We start from the raw sequence: 22,595 nt of genomic DNA on the forward strand, positions 1-22,595 counted from the left end.
GCAAAGACAAAACAGTTTATTTCATTACAAAGGAGGAAAACATATCTGAGTAGTTGACAGCCAATGCCTTATAGATAGTAAGAAGCAAGACCTGATTCACAAGTTCGGTATGCCTACCACCGATTAGTTGCTTAGAGAAATGACTAACGTACCAATGCGTGTCTTTTAAGCCAGAGTTGAAATGACAGAAATAAGCCAGTGATATCATAACCTATTTATGTTCTTAAATTTAACTTTTCCATTACATACAAATGTTACCAATAACAATCAATTAAAAAAAAAGTTGGTAGAAAATGCAAAATAGCAACAAAGATCACCAAATTCTGCATTAGGGCTCTTTGGCTTTTACCCTCCAAATTTTGTAGGGGCCCCAGGATCATTTCTCTACAATTTTTTTTTTTAAAGCTAAGATGTGCCTTAGTGTAATCTTACTTTGTATAGTTTTTATCAAATCTCTTTCACTCTGCTGACCTCTCCTGTTTATCCTTTAAAAGCTCAGATGAAATCATTACCTCCTGTGAGGGTTTCCTGTCTGATCTTTGCTCCCCAAATGTTCCTAGAAAGAGGTGAATACCCTTTATCTTCTGAACCTCTGTATTATCTTGTCCAAATCCTTTTTAGCTTTTAAGTTACACTCTACTATACTTTCTTCTTCCTGATCTTTGACTTCTCCCTCTCTACCAAATGCCGAAGGCAGAGACCCTGTCTTATTTGTTTCTTGATCTCCAGCTCACAGCTCAAAAACGGACACTTAGTAGTTGCTATGTAATTATTTGGAAGATTGAGATGGGAAAAGACTCTTGGAAACCAGCTAACTACTGAAGATCAATTCCCAACCCTGAGGTTTTGTGTCACCAGCACCACTCTGCTTGCTAGAACATGTTTGCTACCAACAGAAGCCAAAGTTCTTGGTTTTTTTAATGTAACTGTCTTACGGCACTTACGATACAGACTACACAAAAGAGACCATCAGGTAAATCATCAAGCGGGAGGCCTGAGCACCTATGTGTTTTCTCACAAAGCCCTGCAGCACACTCACCCAGCTATAAATCTTCTAAGATGACAGATAAATTTACAGTCTGAATCTCTCACCAAGCTTTCTCTACAAAGTGCCAGAGGGTAATTAATTTAGGCTTTGCTGCCTACATGTGCTTACTGTTGCAATCTTCATTTTTTATTTTCATAAATATTTCAAAAATGGAAAAAACCATCCTCAGTTTCTAGGCTGCACAAAACAGGCCATAGGTTGGATCTGGTGTACAGGGCTATGGGTGTCAATTACTGATCCAGATTATAAATTACTGGAGCTATATAGGTTAAAGGCAGGAACTAGATAAATTTGTCAGTAAGATAATTCCTTAAAATTATATATATTTATGTCAAAAGTTTTTAGTTTTTTAAATAATCCCAAGCAGACATTACTTACTAAATTATCTGAAGCTATTGCTTAAACAGGAAAAAATATACAGTGGAAAAAGTCTCTTCAATAAATGGTGCTAGGAAAATCGGACAGCTATGTATAAAAGAATGAAACTTGACCATTCTCTTACACCATACAGAAAGATAAACTCGAAATGGATAAAAGACCTCAACGTGAGGCAGGAATCTATCAAAATCCTAGAGGAGAACATAGCAGTAACCTCTTCGACATCGGCCACAGCAACTTCTTTCAAGACAGGTCTCCAAAGACAAAGGAAACAAAAGCAAAAATGAACTTTTGGGCTTCATCCAGATCAAAAGCTTCTGCACAGCAAAGGAAACAGTCAACAAAACAAAGAGGCAACCCATGGAATGGGAGAAGAGATTCACAAATGACAGTACAAAGGGCTGATATCCAAGATCTACAAAGAACTCAAACTCAACACTCAAAAAACAGATAATCACGTCAAAAAATGGGCAGAAGACAGACACTTCTCCAAAGAAGACATACAAATGGCTAAAGACACATGAAAAAATGTTCATCATCATTAGCCATCAGGGAGATTCAAATCAAAACCACACTGAGATACCACCTTACACCAGTTAGAATGACCAAATTAACAAGACAGTAACAACATGTGTTGGAGAGGATGTAGGGAAAAGGGAACCCTCTTACACTGTTGGTGGGAATGCAAGTTAGTGCAGCCACTTTGGAAAACAGTGTGGAGATTCCTTAAGAAATTAAAAATAGAGCGACCCTATGACCCTGCAACTGCACTACTGGGTATTTACCCCAAAGATACAGATTAGTGAAAAGAAGGGCCATCTGTACCCCAATGTTCACAGCAGCAATGGCCACAGTCGCCAAACTGTGGAAAGAGCCAAGATGCCCTTCAACGGATGAATGGATAAAGAAGATATGGTCCATATATACAATGGAGTATGATGCCTCCATCACAAAGGATGAATACCCAACTTCTGTATCACCGTGGATGGGACTGGAAGAGATTATGCTGAGTGAAATAACTGAAGCAGAGGGTCAATTATCATATGGTTTCACTTACTTGTGGAGCATAAGGGATAATACGGAGGACACTGGGTTCAGGAGGGGAGAAGTGAATTGGGGGAAATGAGGGGGAGATGAACCATGAGAGACTGTGGACTCTGAGAAACAAACTGAGAATTTTGGAGGGCAGAGGGTGGGGGGTTGGGTGAGCCTGGTGGTGGGTATTAAGGAGGGCACGTATTGCATGGAGCACTAGGTGTGCTGCATCAACAATGAATCTTGGAACACTGAAAAAATAAATTAAAAAAAAAAACTTTTGCTTAAAATCAAATTTGAATCTAAATCAGTAGTTCTATATAGACACAGAAGCACATGCACTAGTCACTCTGGAAAGAGTAATATGGACAAGACATTAAAAAATATTACACCTGAAACTAATGTGACATTGTGTGTCAACTGTACTTTAATACTAATATATATATATATATAATATCCTTGGAGTGCAAAACAGAGGATATTATCAACCTCACTCTTAGAATCAAGACTGACCAAGATACAAGATACAAAAGTACATGGCACGTCGGAGAGTCTCAGGATGTCTGCTCCTTGTGTTTACCAAGAAACGCTTACTGAATGAGTGGTACCTCTCCCCAGGTAGACTGTTCCTGGAAGACAGAGTTCAGGTCTCTTTTTCCCTCCTCAGCAAAATTCAGGTAGAACAAGACCATCACTCTGAATAAACAAGAATGATGCATCTATTATTTACAACATGCCCAACCCCCTGAGCTCTCCAGAGTCTGGCTTCAGTGCACACTGCTCTAGCTTCATCTCTCACTGCTTTACTTCTGGACACATTACATAACCACAAACTGAAGTGTGTCTCTCCAAGGGGCCCAGGGCTTTCTTGCTCCCCATCTCTGTCCACATGTACAACTTTCCTTTCTATTCCCAAGGTCAATTTCAACCAGCATTTGTATCATTTCTCTCCAAAGCTTTCCCTCAGCAACAGGAATATTTTCTTTGGGAATCCTATATTAAGTATCATTCGAATGGCATTTGGGTAGAAATTATTCTCTGGAACCTCAACAGCACTTAGTGTATTCTCAATTTATTGAACTGAATAAAGTAAAAGTGACAACATCAGACACCCCTGCTTTAAAATCTCAAAATATTTTGGAAAATTTTAGTAATTATAGCAAACCCATTATGTGGCATTACAAAGGAAAAATGCTGGAAGCACTCATGAGAGTTAACTAACATTTTGTTACTTAATCAAACAAGAGTCAAGACTTGAGTCTTTCATCAAAATACGTGGGAAAAAATTAGGTGGCTAAGTTTAAAAAAAATTTAAGAAAAGGCTAATTTCCAAATTGTCATGGAATTTATTAAGATTCTGGCTTGTTATTTTTGAATCTGCTGTGAGCGGTTCAAACAGAACCATCCAGTATTATAGTAAGTTTTAATGCAAAACAGACAAAAAGGAAACACAAAAATTGAGAACTGCCATTAATTTCAGACAGTACCTCGTACTATGATCTAATTTTGTAAAAGATAAGTAACAGAAAATTTTTTTAAATTTGAAAAGGATTTTCTGTTATCTCTGATAACCATGAAGGTAAAGAATCAGAGGAAGGACACAAGTACTTTTTGAAGGAAGGCAAAAAAAAAAAAATCTTGGGAGAAAAGGCTTACCTATCTTTTATAGGCAGCAGGGCTCTTGAAGGAGGGTCTCCAAAAAAGACGCCTGTCACAGAGCCAGAATCCTGTCCTCACAGCAGAAAGGTTGTACTGGGTGAACAGATGAACAAAATAAAAATTAGCTTAAAATACACTATTCTTTGAACAACTTGGCTGAGAAAACTCAAGACTGCCAAGAGTAAAGAATGTGCAAGGCTCATTATATCACAAAAGATATGAAAGCCAGTTAAAGTCTAAGATTTTATATTATTACTCAACTTTGCCTTCCTGAAAAAGATTTTAATAATTGATATGGTTTTCTAAATCCTCTTTATCAAACTATGAGATGGGGGTGGAGGTGGGGGGACTCTTTTTTTTTTTTTTTTTAAAGACAATAATTAAGGACTAACGAAACTTTTTAATTCACCCTCCCACTACTACCAAGTAATTCCCTGAATGGTCCAAATATATGTTTACCAAAAAAGGTAACTGAAGTCTCTCTGATCTGCCAAACATGGTAGGATGACTCACTCAACGTCTTTATTTGCCTTTCTCCACTGATGTAAGAAAGCTACCACCTGGATCTCAGCTTCCCCTGCAGCTAGAAGTAGAGGGGTGATAAAGTTCTGGCCAAGGCAACATACACGGAGATTGCTGGTAAAAGGTATCCCCTCTGGGGGGATAAAAGCAAACACATTCCTAGAAGAAAGCCTTCGCTCTTCTCTATCAGGAGCAAGGATTCAAGGTCTAAAGGTAAAACCACCATCTTGTGATCATAAGGTTAAGTGCCACATATGCAGATGGCAGCTCAGGAACAAAGAGGATATTAAAATTCTTGATACCTTTCTCGAGCTGATGTACTGTCCCCCCCAGATTGCCTGTGGATTTCCTGTCACGAAAGAAAAAAGAACTCCCGTTTTAGACATTACTAGTAAGGTTTTTAAGTATTTACAGTTGAAGACATTCCTGATAAGTACATTCAGATAAATTTTAAATACCAAGTAATAATTCAGTTTGCTGTATACTTTTCCAGTTGTAAGAGTGTTATAAAAATACTAAGAAAATAGAAGGAGTATTAGAATAAAATTTTAAAAAACTAAGTATGCTTTTAAGGGTCTAAGAGATTATCAGAACTGTTTTCTCCAGGTGGGAAGCCACGCTTCCCATTCTGTACTCTCCAGTAGTTCTCTATGCCTAAGGTCTAACACCCATGGTAAATGACAAACCTAAGCATGGTTTAATCTCACTGGTTCATATAAGCAATCTTCTCCTAAAGATGCTAATCCAGTATAGGAACCAGATGATTTTCAGAATAACTTTATAGGAAATACCCTGTCATTTTCCTATTCCTATTCCTTCATTTTCTTTAATAAAGATTTTATTTATTTATTTGACAGACAGAGATCACAAGCAGGCAGAGAGACAGACTGAGAGAGAGGAGGAAGCAGGCTCCCCGCTGAGCAGAGAGCCCGATTCGGGACTCGATCCCAGGACCTTGCAATCATGACCTGAGCCTAAGGCAGAGGCTTTAACCCACTGAGCCACCCAGGTGCCCCTATTCCCTCGTTTTTAAGAAATTTCATCTACACTACAAATTTCCCAATTCTAAACTGCTCTCCTCCTACTGCCCTAACTAAGCAAACGTCCAATAGCCAAGATGGTAAGTTTAAAACAACTCTTTAATAAAATCACTCTTGGGGGGGCGCCTGGGTGGCTCAGTGGGTTGGGGCCTCTGCCTTCAGCTCAGGTCATGGTCCCAGGTCCTGGGATCGAGCCCCACATCGGGCTCTCTGCTCGGCAGAGAGTCTGTTTCCTCCTATCTCTCTCTCTGCCTGCTTCTCTGCCTACTTGTGATCTCTGTCTTTCAAATAGATGAGTAGGATCTTTGGAAAGGAGAAAAAAATAAAATAAAATAAAAAATAAAATAAAATTACTCTTGGAAAGAAAGGGCTTCTTAAGGAAGATTTGGGGCACCTGGGTGGCTCAGTGGGTTAAAGCCTCTGCCTTTGGCTTGGGTCATGGTCTCAGGGTCCTGGGATGGAGCCCCACATCGGGCTCTCTGCTCAGCGGGGACCCTGCTTCCCTTTCTCTCTCTCTGCCTGCCTCTCTGCCTACTTGTGATCTCTGTCAAATAAATAAATAAAATCATTAAAAAAAAAAAGAAAAGAGGATTTAACCTCTGTGAACCACTCACTGCCTATTACTGAAGCAGAACTCCAGGTACAGAGAACCTCTAACAAAATGTCCTAGCAATTACTGGCTAACAGGCTTAAATAGGACACGTTTTCTTACAAAACACTTAAAAAAAACTGACAATTATTTTGACTACGTGATTTCCAGTGACTTCAATTTTACATTTAAGAGATAATAAATTAACTTACAAACATCCTAGTCTTCCACACAGCTACATCTGAAAATGACCAGCTGAATGAGTAACACTTAACCTCACATAACTGGTCAACGGACAACTGTAACTCGAACTGGATTTCTGCTTCAGAGTCCTGACTTTAGCAATGGGACATAGATTATTTAGTCCAAAGCCCTCAGTTCACAGAAGAAATCAAAGATAGCATTTATCTACCCAACTTCATACATAGTTACTTACTCCAAGAATCTAAAATAAAACAAGAATATATTAATGGGGGAGAGGCTCCCCCTCCTCGCAAATTCAAGATTTTTTCTTTATCTGACAGAGCACAAGCAGGGAGAGCAGAAGGGGCAGAGGGAGAGGCAAGCTCCCTGCTGAGCAGGGAGCCCAATGCAAGACTCAATCCTAGGACCCCAAGATCATGACCTGAGCTGAAGGCAGACACTTAACCCACTGAGCCACCCAGGTGCCCTGGGGGAGAAGTCTTTTATTTAAATGAAGGAAAAAAATCTGTCTCAGGAAATAAACAGAATAAGTAATATTAACTTAGTAATTTTCTACGAAAAGAATCTACCAAAACATTCTATCTACAGGCAATTCACAACTTTTCCAATCAACCTGTAACTCTTTTGGCCTCTTAGAAAAAGAGGTCCATGGGGGTGCCTGGGGGAGGTCAGTCATTTAGGCAGCTGCCTTCAGCTCAGGTCATATCCCAAGGACCTGGGATCAAGCCCCACATCAGGCTCTTTGCTTAGTGAGGAGCCAGCTTCTCCCTCTCCCTGCCCCTCCCCCTGCTTGTGCACTCACTTTCAGTATCTGTCAAATAAATAAAATCTTAAAAAAAAAGTAAAAAGACGTCCTTTCATAGTAATAATAAAACATAATGCCGCCTGTGAAGTCCCTAACAAAGTTAACACTTAACTAAGTCCTCAAAAAAAAAATGGAAAAATGAGGGAAAACACAGTTATCATAGAAATACTGTTCCTCCTGTTAGTACTTACCATTCATAGGAACAGAATCAGAAATAAAGTGGTTTTTTTTGTTTTTTTTTTTAAGATTTTATTTATTTGACAGAGAGATAGAGAATACAAACAGGTAGAGTGGCAGGCAGAGGGAGAAGCAGCAGCAGACTGTCCACTGAGCAGGGACCCGGTGCCAGGACCCTAGAATCATGACCTGAGCCAAAGGCAACCGCTTAACCGTCTGAGGCACCCAGGCAACCCGAGAAATAAAGTTTTTTGAGAATAGTCCTAAATCTGATATAGCTTTTAGAGCCACGAGTAATAGAGTTATCAAGGAAAAAAGAGTATTTCTCCGTCCAGATTTTACTAGATTGTATGTTAGGATGTTTGTCAGTACCAGCCCAAGGACAAACACCAAAGAGGAGAATGGAGCATTATGATATAGCATCTATGTTGCGTGACTTTATAGGACTGTAAAAGTCTATTTCTGTTTTCTTTTTTTCCTACATGGATTTTCACCATTTGACCTGGGTTTCTAGCAAATGATCCTTTTTTATAGTCCCGTAGAAAGGCTTTGATTTATAAGTGGGACAGCCCCACTTGTGAACACTGTCCAGGAACCAATATGGTTACAAATCAGAGGTCATCTATATTACAAACTTCCAAGTAACTCTACTTAGAATAGGACAATCATCTGGAAAGCCAAGTAAGAAAATGAGTATAAAACACCCTCACCTTTTAACCTGCACCTTAGCAACGACAGGAAGCCTAGGTTTAGGAATACTACATATGATAAAAGGTTATCTTAATACTATTAGTAATAGCAGCAGCTAATACACAGTACTTGTACCAAGTACTGCTCTAGGTGGTTTAAACAAAGTCACTGAAATCAACCCTTTGAGGCTGGTCCTGTTATCAACTGCATATTACAGATGAGAAGCTGACATATACAGTTTATAAGTAATCTGCCCAAAGTCATGCTCCAAGATACAGTTGCGAAGCCATTCCCATCATCACATTGCCTCTATGGAAAAATTAAATATTTATATTCTATGACAACTTTTCATGCTTTAAATCTGCCTTTTAAAAGGTTTTAGGAAGCATAGTGAACACATGTAGTAACAACCCAAAATCTGTTGAATGAGGATGATTATTACTGCAAAATTGCTATTATTACAGATTTACATATAAACAAACCTGTTTCCCTCTTGATGTCCTTAGAATCTATTCCATAAAAAACCTTAGAGCTGAGATTTCTCATCTTCCTTTGCTCCAAAAATATATTATGAAATACCTGCTAGACTTGTAATATTCTTTTGTAAATTACTACGCATTTCATACTTAGCTTTATAGAAGCTAAGTCTTTTTTGTCTTTATAGAACTCTGACATTAAAATAATCATGGATTTTATGTACCTAAAAACAAATACACACACATACAAAATCAGAGTTCATCCCATCTTTATTCCTTCTAATCCAGGAGTTGCCAACTGGAGGTGACCCTCCTGCCCCACCCCCAAGGACATCTGGCAATGTCTGGAGACATCTCTGGTATTCACACCTGGAGGTTCGGGAGGTTGTAGGGGAAGGTGCTATTGTCCTCTACTGGGGAAACATTCTATAAGGCACAAGACAGCCCTCCACAACGAAGAATCACCTTGGCTTAAAAAAGTCAAGCCAATTAATCAAGTCCCTAAATAAGACAAGGAAGATGACCCAATTTACATAGCAGGGTCTGACAACTGCAGGAGACACCAGAACAAAGTTAAAACAGTCTCTACCCAAACACTATTAACCATAGTAAGAAATCATCTGAGGATATGCATCAACAAGAGGGTAAAGCTAACTTTTTAAATGGCTTAGCAGCTCTCCTCCTCCTGAAGTTTCACTTGGGAAACTAAATATTCTCAAAATTTTACAGATATGCCCAAGTAAAAGAAAGCGGCAGGCATTCCTAGGTGATACAAAACTTGCCCACCCATCAAATAAACTTCAGACACTGTTCTTCTCATTAAATAATCCCCAATGAGTTGAGAAAACCTTGCTTTTTCCATAAAACAGAACAAAACGCCTCAAATCAATCATAAAATACTAACGTAAAAAAATTCTCAATCTGCTTCTTTGGGTTCCTGTTCAGTACATGCACTGCTCTCCCTTCCCATTTACCTACTCTAATTTTCAAAATCCAGCTCAAATCCAGCCAACCTCACTCCTCCAACTCCAAACGCTCGCATGGCCATAAAACCAAAAGCTCCATTAAGAGAAAGAAAAGATCTATACTTAACTACTGTTGTGTCTTTGGAATTAAAAACAACCAATACGGTAGTAACAGTTTCTAGGCTGGTTCCTGGCTATACCTATCACATGACAGGAATATTTAACTCTCCCCATGGAAAGAAACAAGGGGAAAAAAACCCAAAACACCCAACATTTTACCTCCTCTTCACTTTCTTTATCTTCATCATCTGAAGACTCTTCTTTGTTTTTCTTTTCATCTTCATCACTGCTGGATTCATCTGACAGAATTTCAGGACATTTGGTTCGCTTAGCTTTCCTTGCCATTCCAGAACTGTTCCGCTCCTTTTTGTTGCCTTTGCTAGAACTTTTTTTAGATTTTGGCAATGGCTGTGTACAATAAAATAAAGAGAACACCAAAAGGTGATAATATTTCCAAGTCAATCATTTTTGGTAGCTACTTATCAACTCAATCAATCTTATTCCTGTCTCAAGAAGTATTTCTAAACTTGGCAGATTTACAGAGAACAATTCATCTTTGAAGTGTCAAGTTGATTTTTTTGTCCATCCTACCCTTTCATTTGTGTTCTAACACCTAGGTAAGACTCTTCACAAATGCTGAAATACATACTCTGTGTTCTGACATGGGATTAGAAGCCCAAGCACACACTGTATTAATCTCAGACAGTTATTTACACTTTATCAAGGCACTATTTTGAGTTAGACTTGTAATTTATCTCATTGCTACAAGCATTAAAACTGTCAATGCCATCAGGGAAATACAAATCAAAACCTCAATGAGATACCACCATTTATCTCATTGCTATAAGCATTAAAACTGTCAATGCCATCAGGGAAATACAAATCAAAACCTCAATGAGATACCACCTTACACCAGTCAAAATGACTAAAATTAAGAAGTCAGGAAACAGATGTTGGCAAGGATGTGGACAAAGGGGAACCCTCCTATGCTGTTGGTGGGAATGCAAGCTACTGCAGCCGCTCTGGAAAACAGTATGGAGGTTCCTCAGAAAGTTGAAAATAGGGGCGCCTGGGTGGCTCAGTGGGTTAAGCCGCTGCCTTCGGCTCAGGTCATGATCTCAGGGTCCTGGGATCGAGCCCCGCATCGGGCTCTCTGCTCGGCAGGGAGCCTGCTTCCTTCTCTCTGTCTACTTGTGATCTCTCTCTGTCAAATAAATCAATAAAATCTTTAAAAAAAAAAAAAAAAAAGAAAAAGAAAGTTGAAAATAGAGCTACCCTATGACCCAGCAATTGCACTACTGGGTATTTACCCCAAGATACAAATGTAGTGATCCAAAGGGGCACATGCACCCGAATATTTATAGCAGCAATGTCCACAAGAGCCAAACTATGGAAAGAACCTAGATGCCCATCAGCAGATGAATGGATAAAGATGTGAGATTTATATATCTACATATAGATACACACACACACACACACACACACACACACACACACACACACACAATGGAATATTATACAGCCATCAAAAATTGAAATCCTGCCATATGCAACAAGGTGGATGGAACTAGAGGGCATTATGCTAAGCCAAATAAGTCAATCAGAGAAAGACAATTATCATGTGATCTCACTGATATGAGGAATTTAAGAAACAAGACAGAGGATCACAGAGGAAGGGAGGGAAAAATGTAACAAGACAAAACCAGAGAGGGAGACAAATCATAAAAGACTCTTAATCTTAGGAAACAAAAAGGGAGGGGAGGGAGGTGGGAGGAATGGGGTGGCTGGGTGATGGACATTGGGAAGGGTATGTGCTATGGTGAGTGCTGTGAACTGTGTAAGACTGATGAATCACAGACCTGTATCCCTGAAACCAATAATACACTATATGTTAATAAAAAACTAATTAATTAATAATCTCATCCAAAAAACCAAAAACTTATTAATGCCAGAGATTTTTGCTTTAGGGGATCCTCCGATCAAAAGATTGCAGACATCCATAAAGGAAATAAAACCTCACTTTACACATCCTGAATTTATGAACTATATAGTTTATATTCCTATTACTTCTGGGCTCTACTTTCATTAATGCCAGAATTATACTCTCATTGATGATTCTAAATATGCAATTAGTGTTGGGATGTTAATTATGAAGCTAATTAAGAACCACAAAATACATGTATTGCTTTTACTTTGATATTTAATTAAACCACGCATATTTAAAAAGCAAAGATCATACAAGGAAACAATCTGATTATATCAACCGGCAAATTTAATTCTTAAATGCTTTCTTAGGGAAGTATTTGCTAGCTTATGAAATTGGAAACCATAAAATAACCTTGCATAAAAGATCTGAAAAGATTTACCCTGAGGAATTACAATTTCCAAAATAATAGGTATCTTTTGTTTTTATTTTGCCTTTATTATTTTCTATAATAAGCAGAAACAGTAAGGAAAATTTGGTAACATAACCTTATGATATGCAACCGTATAAATGTTAGAGGTAACTTTAGGAAACATCTTTCATGAAGCTAGCAGAATCACAGATTCTTTCTCTTCTAGAAAGTTTCAGTCTTAAAGGTCACTGTCCCCTGCACAAAAATTAAGAAAAGGTGGCTGTTTTGTGTATGTAGTGTTCTCAGGCTATGCACAATCCACAAGACAGCCTCTTGCTATCCCCCAAAAACCTATCCTTCCTAAAGGCAGACTGGGCAAGAGTTAATGTAGGTATTCAGGAATTTTAAGTTAGTAGACCAGTGATATTTCTCAGAGGGTTTCTCTATAAGGGTCTATTAAAAAACTTCCTTGAATGTACATAGATATCCTTATTATGTGACCTGTTACTATTACCAACTAGTACCAGGAACTAAATCTATTTGTATAAATTCTTTGATCTTACTGGAGCAAAGGTGACTCACTGTCCAAACTATCATATGAAATCCAGGACTCAAACATATTAGAAAAATGTGGTATCCCTTACTATCTAAGTTCAGGAACCAGATACAGGTAGTAAGAATAAGATCTGTATATGGATTCAGTAGTAATACGATGGGTGCAGGATAATCTATGCAGGAAGTGGAAGAATATGTTAAATCATTCAAGTAACCAATAAAAAAAATGCAACTTCCAAAAATAAGGAGCTTTAAAAAAAAGTAACAATACATAAATGTTTTAGAGCTTTCTTATACTGGTTCTAAAAATAGTTGACTCTACTACCCAGAATCCAGTCTCAAAAGCATCATCCCTTTTTAGAAACAAAATCTGAAAAACAGATAATCAAGGTAGAAGTACAAAAAAAGGATAGTAAAACAATGTTAATTCAATAATTTTATTATTTTGGAGAAAGAAATTAGTACTAATAAGTTTACAGTTTTTCTTAAATGACAAAAAGGGACGGTAGTGTCGAAAATAACTTGAGATTGATTATCGTTAGACTGAGGATTAGTTCTCACAGAATCTTGCACAGAAAGTGGATGTGTAAGAGTTGGATTCCGTGGGGGGAGGAAGGATGGGGGAGCCTGGTGGTGGGTATTAAGGAGGGCACATATTGCATGGAGCATGGGTGTGGTACATAAACAATGAATCTTGAACACCGAAATAATAAAATTAAATTAATTAAAATTTTTAAAAAAAGAGTTGTATTATGTAAGGCTAAAAGAGTGGTTCTCAGAATATGGTTCATGCATCCTGGGGTTTCCCGAGGCCTTTTCAGAAGCCCACGAGGTAAAAACTATTTTCATAATAATATCAGGACATTATGTACTTTCTCTTTTCACTGTGTTGACATTTGTACTGACTACGCAAAGGCAAAGGTGACTCTAAAACTGCAGGCACCTTAGTACCAAAGGCGGCGGAGGCCGCCAACTGTGCTAACAGTCACTGTATTCTTCACAGCCACAAACTAGAAAGAAGAAAAAAGGTGTTTCCTTTAAGAACGTCTTTGATGAAGCAGTAAATATTGTATTAACTCTCAACCTGTACATGTCTTTATGCAATCTACGACAAAATGGGAGGTACACATAGAATATGTTCGCTACACACTGAACTTCACTGGTTTTCTCAAGAAAAATCCCGTGCACAACTGAGCTGTGAGCTAAGCTAGCTACCTCTTCCATGAAACACCGTTCGTAAAAGAACCGTCAAAGTATGCCCATTCAGACTTAGATACTGAAAAGACGTGTTCAAAATAAAGATGATCCTGTCACTGTAAGGAAAACAACGGATGGTATTTACTGCCAATGACAAATGTCAAAACTTTACATGGATCCATCACATCCATCACCATGAACTAACAGTCTCCCAATACCTAGATTCTTCTGATGACACGGTGGTTATATTAATGAATGACTTTTTGACAGTGTTTAGTGGACATGTGACCACATCTGGAAGATCCGCATAATTCAGAAAAACCAGTAAGTTCTATATGGTGAATGCAATTACAAAATCATAGATAAAAAACCCAAGAGTTCACTGACTTGGTTTCAGAGACTACATTATAATGAACCTTTAATAAACTACGACTGTGGAGTTTTGGTACTGTATCAAAGGAGAACACACATAATTATCTCCAGGTTTTTAAAATATTCCTTTTTCTAACTACTTACCTGTAAGAAGATGATTTCCTTTACATACTTTAAGTAAAAAAGTCACAAGTGCAATAGACGAAATGCAGAAGCAAGTGAGAATAGCCAGACGTGAACAGACTTGCAAAAATATATTCTTCTAATTTGGGGGGAAGTCTAGTTATTTTTCATATAAAATATTACTTGTGTTAACATGTAGTAGGCTTACCAGTAATTTAAAATTTTTTCGGTTTTTATTTATAATACAGTAAATATCAAAATAACACCTATAAAGGCTTCCGGAGTCCTCATTAATTTTTAAGAGAGTAATCAGGTCCTAAAAACCATTAAAAAATCACTGAGGAAAAGAATATAAACATATCCCTCGTAACCTAAGCAACTTAGTAACGTCCTCCGGAGAAATGGTATTCAATTGTCACATGAAATTGCAGTCTGGCCATCGTAAAAACTTACAAAAACAGATAATCTCTCATCTTTAAGCCAATTCAAAACACCGAAACAAAAGATTTACCATGGCCCTTGGGTTTTCAGCTGCATGACAATTTATGAAAATATCCTTTATCAGTCTTTGCGCAGCTAATGATAGACTGGACCAGCAGCAGATAAAACCAAAGTCCCAGAACTATTTTCTGATTCCTAATCTTTATGACTTCTCCCCTCACTGAAGGTATGCCCCTGAACTCCTAGGTCCTCTAGATCTCTTCATAATTTCTTTACTATCGAAGTAAGGAAGAATATTAAAAATATTTACTGACAAACTTCAAACAAACTGAAAAGGCAAGGTCAGGTAAGTTAACACTTCAAAAGACATTTCAAGTCAGTCATGTCATTTGTTAAACAATTCCGGCAAACCTAATCTAAACTTAAGGAAGAATGGGGGAAAGTATAAAACCATTTTACTTCCCTCTTCAGCTCCTGGGCTCTGCTGATTCTGGAAACCCAATCCAAGAAACTTGTAAGAGTCAGTTTGCGGTTTTTTTGTTTTTTTAATGTTCTATTTTCATAACCTTATTCCAGTGTCTAGAAATCATCCAGTTCTAATATATCCCCGTCTTATCTTTCCTGACCTGGAGAAAGGTTGCACACCCTCCCTGACCAATCCAACACCTCACCCTCAACTCAACCTGTTTCTGTTCTTCCAGTGCCTTCCAGATAGACATATAACCCTGGAACTTTGTATTTCGGTCCATTTAACTTAATTTAGTGAATAATTATTTTTCTGAATCTTATGCCTTTTTTATCTGATGAGAGGATGTACCTGTGTGGCTTCTATGTTATTTCTATCATGAAACTGGCAGATATGTCAACAGAGGCATATTCTTTGAATGCAGAAGGCAATACTGAATATTGACAAGAAATGCTAACAAACTAAATTGTTCCAAAGAAAAAGGAGAGACTATGAATACTTGATTTGTTACTGAAATAATAAAAATTGGTCCTCACTTTGCCAGAAGGCTTTGGATGCATTAAGAAATTCAAGATCCTCTTCACCAGTTCACTATTCACACCTGATCTCTCCAAATCAAGAACCTCGCAGATGCTCTTTAACATGGCATTTCTAAATCTAAAACAGAAAATGAAAGAAACCCAATTTATCATGCACCGAAGTTTATAAATATTCTCCACAACATAAAAGACAATAGCTAACAAAACTGGCTCAGGTACAAACATTAAAAAAAAATCCAATGTTTCTCCAAATCTAAAAAGTACTTTCCTAATAATCTTGACTAATGTACAAAATACAACCAAATATGATCACTGATAAATTTAAAACACCATTTACTAATTAAGTTTTAAAGAGAGTAAAAAGAATAAATGAAGTTGGGGCATTTGGGTGGCTCAGTCAGTTAAGCATCTGACTCTTGAGCTCAGCTCAGGTCTCAATCTCAGGGTCAAAATTCAAGGCCCATGCTGGGCTCCACAATGGGCATGCAGCCTACTTTAAAAAAAAAAAAAAAGAAAGAAAGAAAGAAAGAAAGTCAATTTCCTAGGAAATAATGTAAAAGGTTTGCAGCACTATAAAATTCACGATTCGACAATGTTTGAGGTTGGTGATTAAATACTACATTTTCCCCCTTAGCACTCCTACTATGACAACATTTTGATGAAGAAACAGGTAACCATCTTTTTTATTTAGAACTCTTAAACTATAGGGGATTTAACAAACAAAAGCTCTTAATATAACATCTTGCTTGCATTATGGTAAAGAACAGTGTTCCTATCAAATGATCTTCAAAATAGTTTAAATGGTATCTGTAAGTTCGCAGAACAGAGTGGCTGGCAGAGAACAAGAGTGGGGGAGATTTTTCACTATATTCCCCTTTGACTTTTTGGACTACATGAACAACTTGTGTATATAGTTCTTCTAAGAAGTAGAAAAGTCATTACATGTTGAGTTTTTAATACTCCTAATAGTCACTATTGGAAAGTAATGAACATCCTAAGTTGATAGTTATGAAGAAAAGTCAGATCTTGGCACTTAAAGCAAAGAATAAGCAATCTACTAAAAATGTCTAAATGAGGGGCGCCTGGGTGGCTCAGTGCGTTAAAGCCTCTGCCTTCGGCTCAGGTCACAATCCCAGGACCCTGGTATCAAGTCCCGCATCGCGCTGTCTGCTCTCAGCGGGAGCCTGCTTCTCCCCCTCTCTCTGCCTGCTTGTGCTCTCTGTCAAATAAATAAATAAATAAAATCTTTGAAAAAAAAAATGTCTAAATGGTCATATTTAAATGATTAAAAATAAACTTATAACACATTGATCAAAACACAATACTTAAGAAAATAACTTACTTTTTCAACATTTCTTCCTTCTTTTTGTATTGGACACTTCCTTTTTCAAATGGAAAGCCACTGAACTGACCCACATTCTTCTTTAACGAGGACACCTGAAAATGTTTCCCTTATTATTAATACTATTTATTACCCAATGATGTACATAAGAAAAAAAATTCAAAACCAGTATCTTTATTTTCGTATCTGTCTCCCACTTATACCAGTGGTTTATGCAGCACTTCTTAATCACAACTGAAAACTGTACTTGTTACTAAAGTATTAACGTTATAAAAGGCTTGTAAGTTTAATTCTTCAAAAATAACAATTTCACTTTGAACGAATTTCCATCTGGGAACTTTTACTGGCAATTATAAAACCACAACTAAATGTTATCTGACAACACTGGGGCACGTGGAAAGCTACTTCTTAGAAAAACTCCCTTTTCTTAAATAATGCAAGTCACTATTAATATTTCCCAAATCAGTCAGTCATGGATTTTATTCTTTGAAAAGAACAAAGGACCTCCAAAAGTTAATACCATTTAGCAGTAATAAGACCTGCGTATATCAGACTGTAGTGAGGATGACATGAAATTATACCATGCTCCACACAATTGATTCTAACCGCAAACTTCACTTTGCCCATGCGTAACCCAAAGCAAAGTTCCCTCAATTATAAAATATATTGAAGTTGTATGTACAGTGTAATTTGGTAAATGATATACTGATTTGTTCTGACAAATTCCCTGACAAAAAATTACTACCTAATTTACCAGATATCTGCTCAAAATGAAATACAATTATACTGAATCATTTATTCTGAATAGCTAGATATATCCAAAAAATAAATTTCTCTTAATACATTTAAAGATCACTAAAAATCACCACTATTTGGATTTCACATTTTGAAATTTCAGTTTGGCATAAAAATAACTATAGTACAAAGCCTGGATATTACAATCCTAGTGCTAATATCTAACTATATATTCTACAATAAATCATTTAATAAGTATGTGTCTCACCTTGTTCACTATACTAGTGAACTTTCCAGAACTAAATTTATGCTTCTTTTGTGAAATATATTAATACATAAATATATTACTAGGTTAAATATATAAAAAAGGTCTTAACTGTGCCTGGTCTGTTGTAAAGCAGTTTATGTAGATTTCTAAGTTCATCTGTTTTCTTTTTACTCAGGAAGAAATGTATCCTTTCGATTTCACAAAGTTTCTGTCCCTTTCCTAGGAAAAAAAGAAAAAAACAAACACTGTAATAATTAAATATCCTTTATGTGTTAATACATTTACAAAGTCATTTTAATCACAATTATTTTACAGCATAATTTACATACAGCTTTTGCTGAATAGGGCAAACTAAATAAAATTATACCCATAATATGTAACTACTTAATCAACACTAAAAACTAAGCACCGATGACCATCATTTTGAACATTCAGGCAGTTTTACCATAAAATGAAAAGAACAAACTTACCTTGTGCAATGGTAAATGGCTCTCTCTGTAAGGAAGAGACTTGCATGGTCAATCTCTCTACTTTTTTCTTTTCCCTCTTGCCTTCCACGATGAGACTTTTTTCTAGAAATTAATTTAATACTTCTTAAATAGCTAAAAGCTTAAAAAACATGTTAACACTACGGATAAACATGTAGAAAAACCCTGCAGAAACCTCTAATACCTTACTCTTCTTCTGACCAAGACTCTGAGAAGCAAATGATGAAAGAAAGTTGAAAATACTTCATGATAAGTTAGTAGCATCACCAAGTTTTTTTTAGAGTAGCATTTTACTTACCTGGCAACCTCACCAGGGATCCAGTTAAAAAAAAAAAAAAATCACAAAGCAAACAAAGTTTTATTGCACTACAGCTGTTGCCAATGAAAGTCTAGTGACTGCAAAATCACCACAGCCCTCACTAAGCCTAATTTTTGATTAGACCTAATTCTGCCGATTGTGATTTAGTTTATGGTACCTCATCAAACAGCAAGTTTAGACAGATTATAACAACTTCAAAAACATACAAAGAAAAGCAGTAATTCAGTAAGCAGATGAAAGAAAAAGAAAGACCTTAGCTAAGGCAGAGCAGCCTGAAATTGCTATAAATAGGGTAAAATTCTACAAGTTTACATTTACTGCAATCGACGTCACTTTGTAGTTCAGTAAATGTTTATAACAATGGCCATAAATCATTCTAAAAAAGTTAAACTGTTTATAGTACAGACTGCTTTTATTAAAAAAAAAAAGACTAGATGATAAAGAACATATACTTTAAAACTTAAAACACTGAGCTTAAATTTCCAAAACGATTTAACTACTGAGATAAATTCAGATAAAAAAAGAGGACACTATCACTGAAGGTCCTTTCATTCATTCAACTGAATTCCTGTTTTGTGCAAAGCTTCACTAGATACTAAAGGGGGGATGAACAGGTGGTTAAGACACTGAGTAACTCTTGAAAGAGATCACGTCCACTGGTAGTGATGAGACACAAACATACTCCAAACAGAAGATGACAGAACACTAAAGGAAATCTACAAATAAAAGTTCTCTGAGTTGAAGAGAGTAATTATTTTTGGATTAAGGAAAAAGGATCAAAACACTGGAGTTGGCTTTGAAGGATAGGTAAGATTTGGAGATGTAAGGATTTGCCCAGAAAGAATTAGGAAGGATAAAGGGATTCCAGCAGGTATATTCTGGCAATGGTGTGCGGAGTGAAGAAAACGCACTCTACCGCAAACCGTGTTATCAAGCTACTTCCTTTCCCTGAGTGATTTAAACCATCTGCTCACCTCTGATTACCATCCATAAGCTAATGACTTTCCTGATCTCTCTCTAGTCAGGAGTTTCAAATCAGCTATCAGGGGCAACAACTGGACAGCTCCACTTCTTGTCTTATAGGTACCTAATGCAGTACGCTCAAAACAGAAGTCATACTCCTCTCCAAACGCGCTCACCTTTGCCAGTTCTAGCTTTCAGAAAACAGTAATATTGTCAACTCAGCTCCTGAAGACAGAAACCTGAAAGTCCTCTTTTCTAGCTCCTCCCCCACCCAAGTCAAGTCAATCCCACCTTCACTTGGCACAGACTACCTGCCTTGTTTCTGCGATGCCTCAGCTGCAGAATTTTCAGGGCTAACCAGGATAAAAACCTTTACAATTTTAGTTGTTCCACAAACACCTCAAATGAGGGAATAGAACAATAAGCAATTAGAACAAGTACAGAATTGCTGCTTCGGGGTAATTTTGGGGGGGAAAAAAAAATCACAACTTCAGCTACCATCAGTTCCCCAAACATTGCTATATATCTGCCATTTGTAGTATTTTTTACCTGATTTCTATAATTTTCCCTAACACACAGGAATGCATCATCTAAGTGGTATCACAACCCTATCTTTAAAAAGAAACTTAAAAACAAAAAATTGGGAGGAAAAAAACGCCTGGAGGAAAATTTTGGACTAGCAGTTGAGATCCTGCAGCCGATTTTCAGTTACTGCATTATGAATAATTTAGAAGTAAATTTGTATATTTTTTCTAAGCATTTTTGTACTTAAAAGTGTGGAAGTGCTCCTTTCTCAGAACACCTACCACTTTAAACAAACCATGTAATCTCAAGCCAGATTGTACTCAGAAGGTGCTGACCATGGGCGCCTTTAGACTTAAAAGAAACTGACAGTTGAACTCGGGTCTAGGAAAAAAAAAAACTTCCAACTTCTTCCAAAGTCTGGCTGAGCTGGAGCCACCTGCCGAAACAAACCTAGACTGGGCTAATATCATCAGAGAATTCTAAGAACTGTGATCCGGATTTTTAAGTGGCTGCAGACGTTTTCAGAAGCTGGCCCTGCCCCACTCAGTGCTGGGGAAAGCGATGCTGTACCACCCCCGAATTCTGTCGGGTTCTTCATGCCCCCAGGTAACTACTGGTTAATACTGCTCTTCGGCGACTCCACAACTGAGACCGCTTTCGGAACTCTTTCACAGCTCACCGCTTTCAAATTTAACTACTTTCTCAAGCAGCAACAGCTTTCACTGGTGTTTCCCCGTGAAAGTTAACTCCCCCGAGCCTTTGAGAAGGGCCTCTGCTGACGTTCCGCAGAGATACCGAAGTTGTCCAAGTACTTCCAGGACTAGCAAAATAACGTCTTTAAGTCTTCAGGTGGTTTTTCAGGAACGACCTCGCCATAACGTCCAAAGACAGAACAACACCTGCACTCACATGAGCAAAAGATGGAAATTAAAAACGGCTGCCCTAGCGACTTCAAAAGCTAGCGGTTTTAAAAAAGCAGATCTGAAACTCAGAAACGTCCTGTCGCAGGGGAAGACGCTGCGAGCACGCCCTGCTGGCCAGAAGTCCACCGCACTCCGAGACACGCAGTAACGACGCTACACGTTCTGTCCTACCACCTGGAACCCACCGAGTTAATGCTCCGCTGTTGCACAACCCCAAAAAGGGATACAGCTCGCAAACATTCTCGCTAGAGATCCCTCCGATTTGGCGTCTCCGGGCGCAAAAAAAAAAGGGGGGGGGGGAGGCAGGAGGGTTTTCTGTGAAATCCATCACCAGGGACCCGATTTTCTCCCACCTTTTTCTTCCTCCTCCTCTTCCTCCTCCTCCTCCTCGTCGTCCTCGTCCTCCTCTTCACTTTCCTCTCTCCGGCCGGGCATTTCGGGTTCTTTCTCGGACGCCGGCTGGGCGGGGGTTCCCTCTCCCTCTGCAGCTGGGCCCGAGGAGGACATGCTGTGGACCTGCGGGCGGCCAGGAAGCCACACGTCTCGGTCCCCTCGCTCCCCGCGGCAGGAACGGGGCGGCCGCCGCGACCCGCCCGACGCTTCCCGGCCCCGGAACGCCGCGGGCCGCGGGAAACCCGACCTCAAAGTTGCCTCCTCCCTCGGCCGGGACAGCCGCGCTCACTCCCCAGGGGCGACTTCCCTGCGGCTCCGGGCATTCCCGAGGCGGGAAAGCGCGGGCGCCGCGCCGCCCCTCCCTCCGCCCGGCCCGCGCCGCCCCCCGCCCGCTCGTCCGCGCCGCCGCCGGCCGCCCCGCGTCCCCTCCCCCGCCCCAGGCCGCCGTCCAAATGGCCGCGGCGGTGCAGGCGGGCGGGCCCGCGGCGCCCTCTCGGCCTCCCCCGCCCCGACGCAGCCCTCACCGCGGGTGCCGGCCGCCGCGGGCCTGGCGCGCGAAGGCACGAAGAGGCTTCGGGAGGCGGCGGCGAGCGCCGAGGAGGAGGCGCACGGGCCGCTCTCTGGCGTGACGCTCGCGCCGCGCTCTCGGCTCCCCCGAATCAACAAGATTTTCAAAATGGCGGTTCGGGAAGGAAAGCGGGAATGCGGCGGCCAATCAGGGCCGCGAGCTGGGAGTTGGCGCGCGCGGGTGGGGGAGGCGGGGCTGCCGGGCGCCTCCGCTAGGAGCCCGGACCCGGGCGCGGCCGCGCGGGGTCGCCCGGGCCGGGGGCGGAGGGGCGGCACGCTCTGGGGCCGCCGGGGCTTCGGGGCCTGGCTCGTAGGTCTCTGCTACGGAAGCGTGCGGGCCGCGTCCGGGGCGGCAGGCCGGCCTGACTGGGCTGATCGCGAGAACGCTAGGGGGC

General features: G+C 39.4%; 1 protein-coding gene across 1 annotated transcript in view; it reads right to left on the reverse strand.

The window, feature by feature from the left end:
• Positions 1 to 22,323, reverse strand: part of DEK (DEK proto-oncogene) — a 32,878-nt gene extending 10,555 nt beyond the window's left edge. The window contains exons 1-7 of the mRNA XM_032861622.1: positions 22,158 to 22,323; positions 21,594 to 21,756; positions 18,493 to 18,594; positions 18,132 to 18,241; positions 17,020 to 17,114; positions 15,675 to 15,795; positions 9,868 to 10,056 (exon numbers count right to left, since the gene is read on the reverse strand). Coding sequence (XP_032717513.1) covers positions 9,868 to 10,056; positions 15,675 to 15,795; positions 17,020 to 17,114; positions 18,132 to 18,241; positions 18,493 to 18,594; positions 21,594 to 21,747 — 771 coding nt within the window. The 5' untranslated portion in view covers positions 21,748 to 21,756; positions 22,158 to 22,323. The remainder of the gene's footprint in view (positions 1 to 9,867; positions 10,057 to 15,674; positions 15,796 to 17,019; positions 17,115 to 18,131; positions 18,242 to 18,492; positions 18,595 to 21,593; positions 21,757 to 22,157) is intronic.
• Between the last annotated feature and the right edge of the window lie 272 nt (positions 22,324 to 22,595).

Source organism: Lontra canadensis, unplaced genomic scaffold (genome assembly GCF_010015895.1).
Source record: "Lontra canadensis isolate GAN:19392208 unplaced genomic scaffold, GSC_riverotter_1.0 scaffold21, whole genome shotgun sequence".
NCBI classification, from domain to species: domain Eukaryota; kingdom Metazoa; phylum Chordata; class Mammalia; order Carnivora; family Mustelidae; genus Lontra; species Lontra canadensis.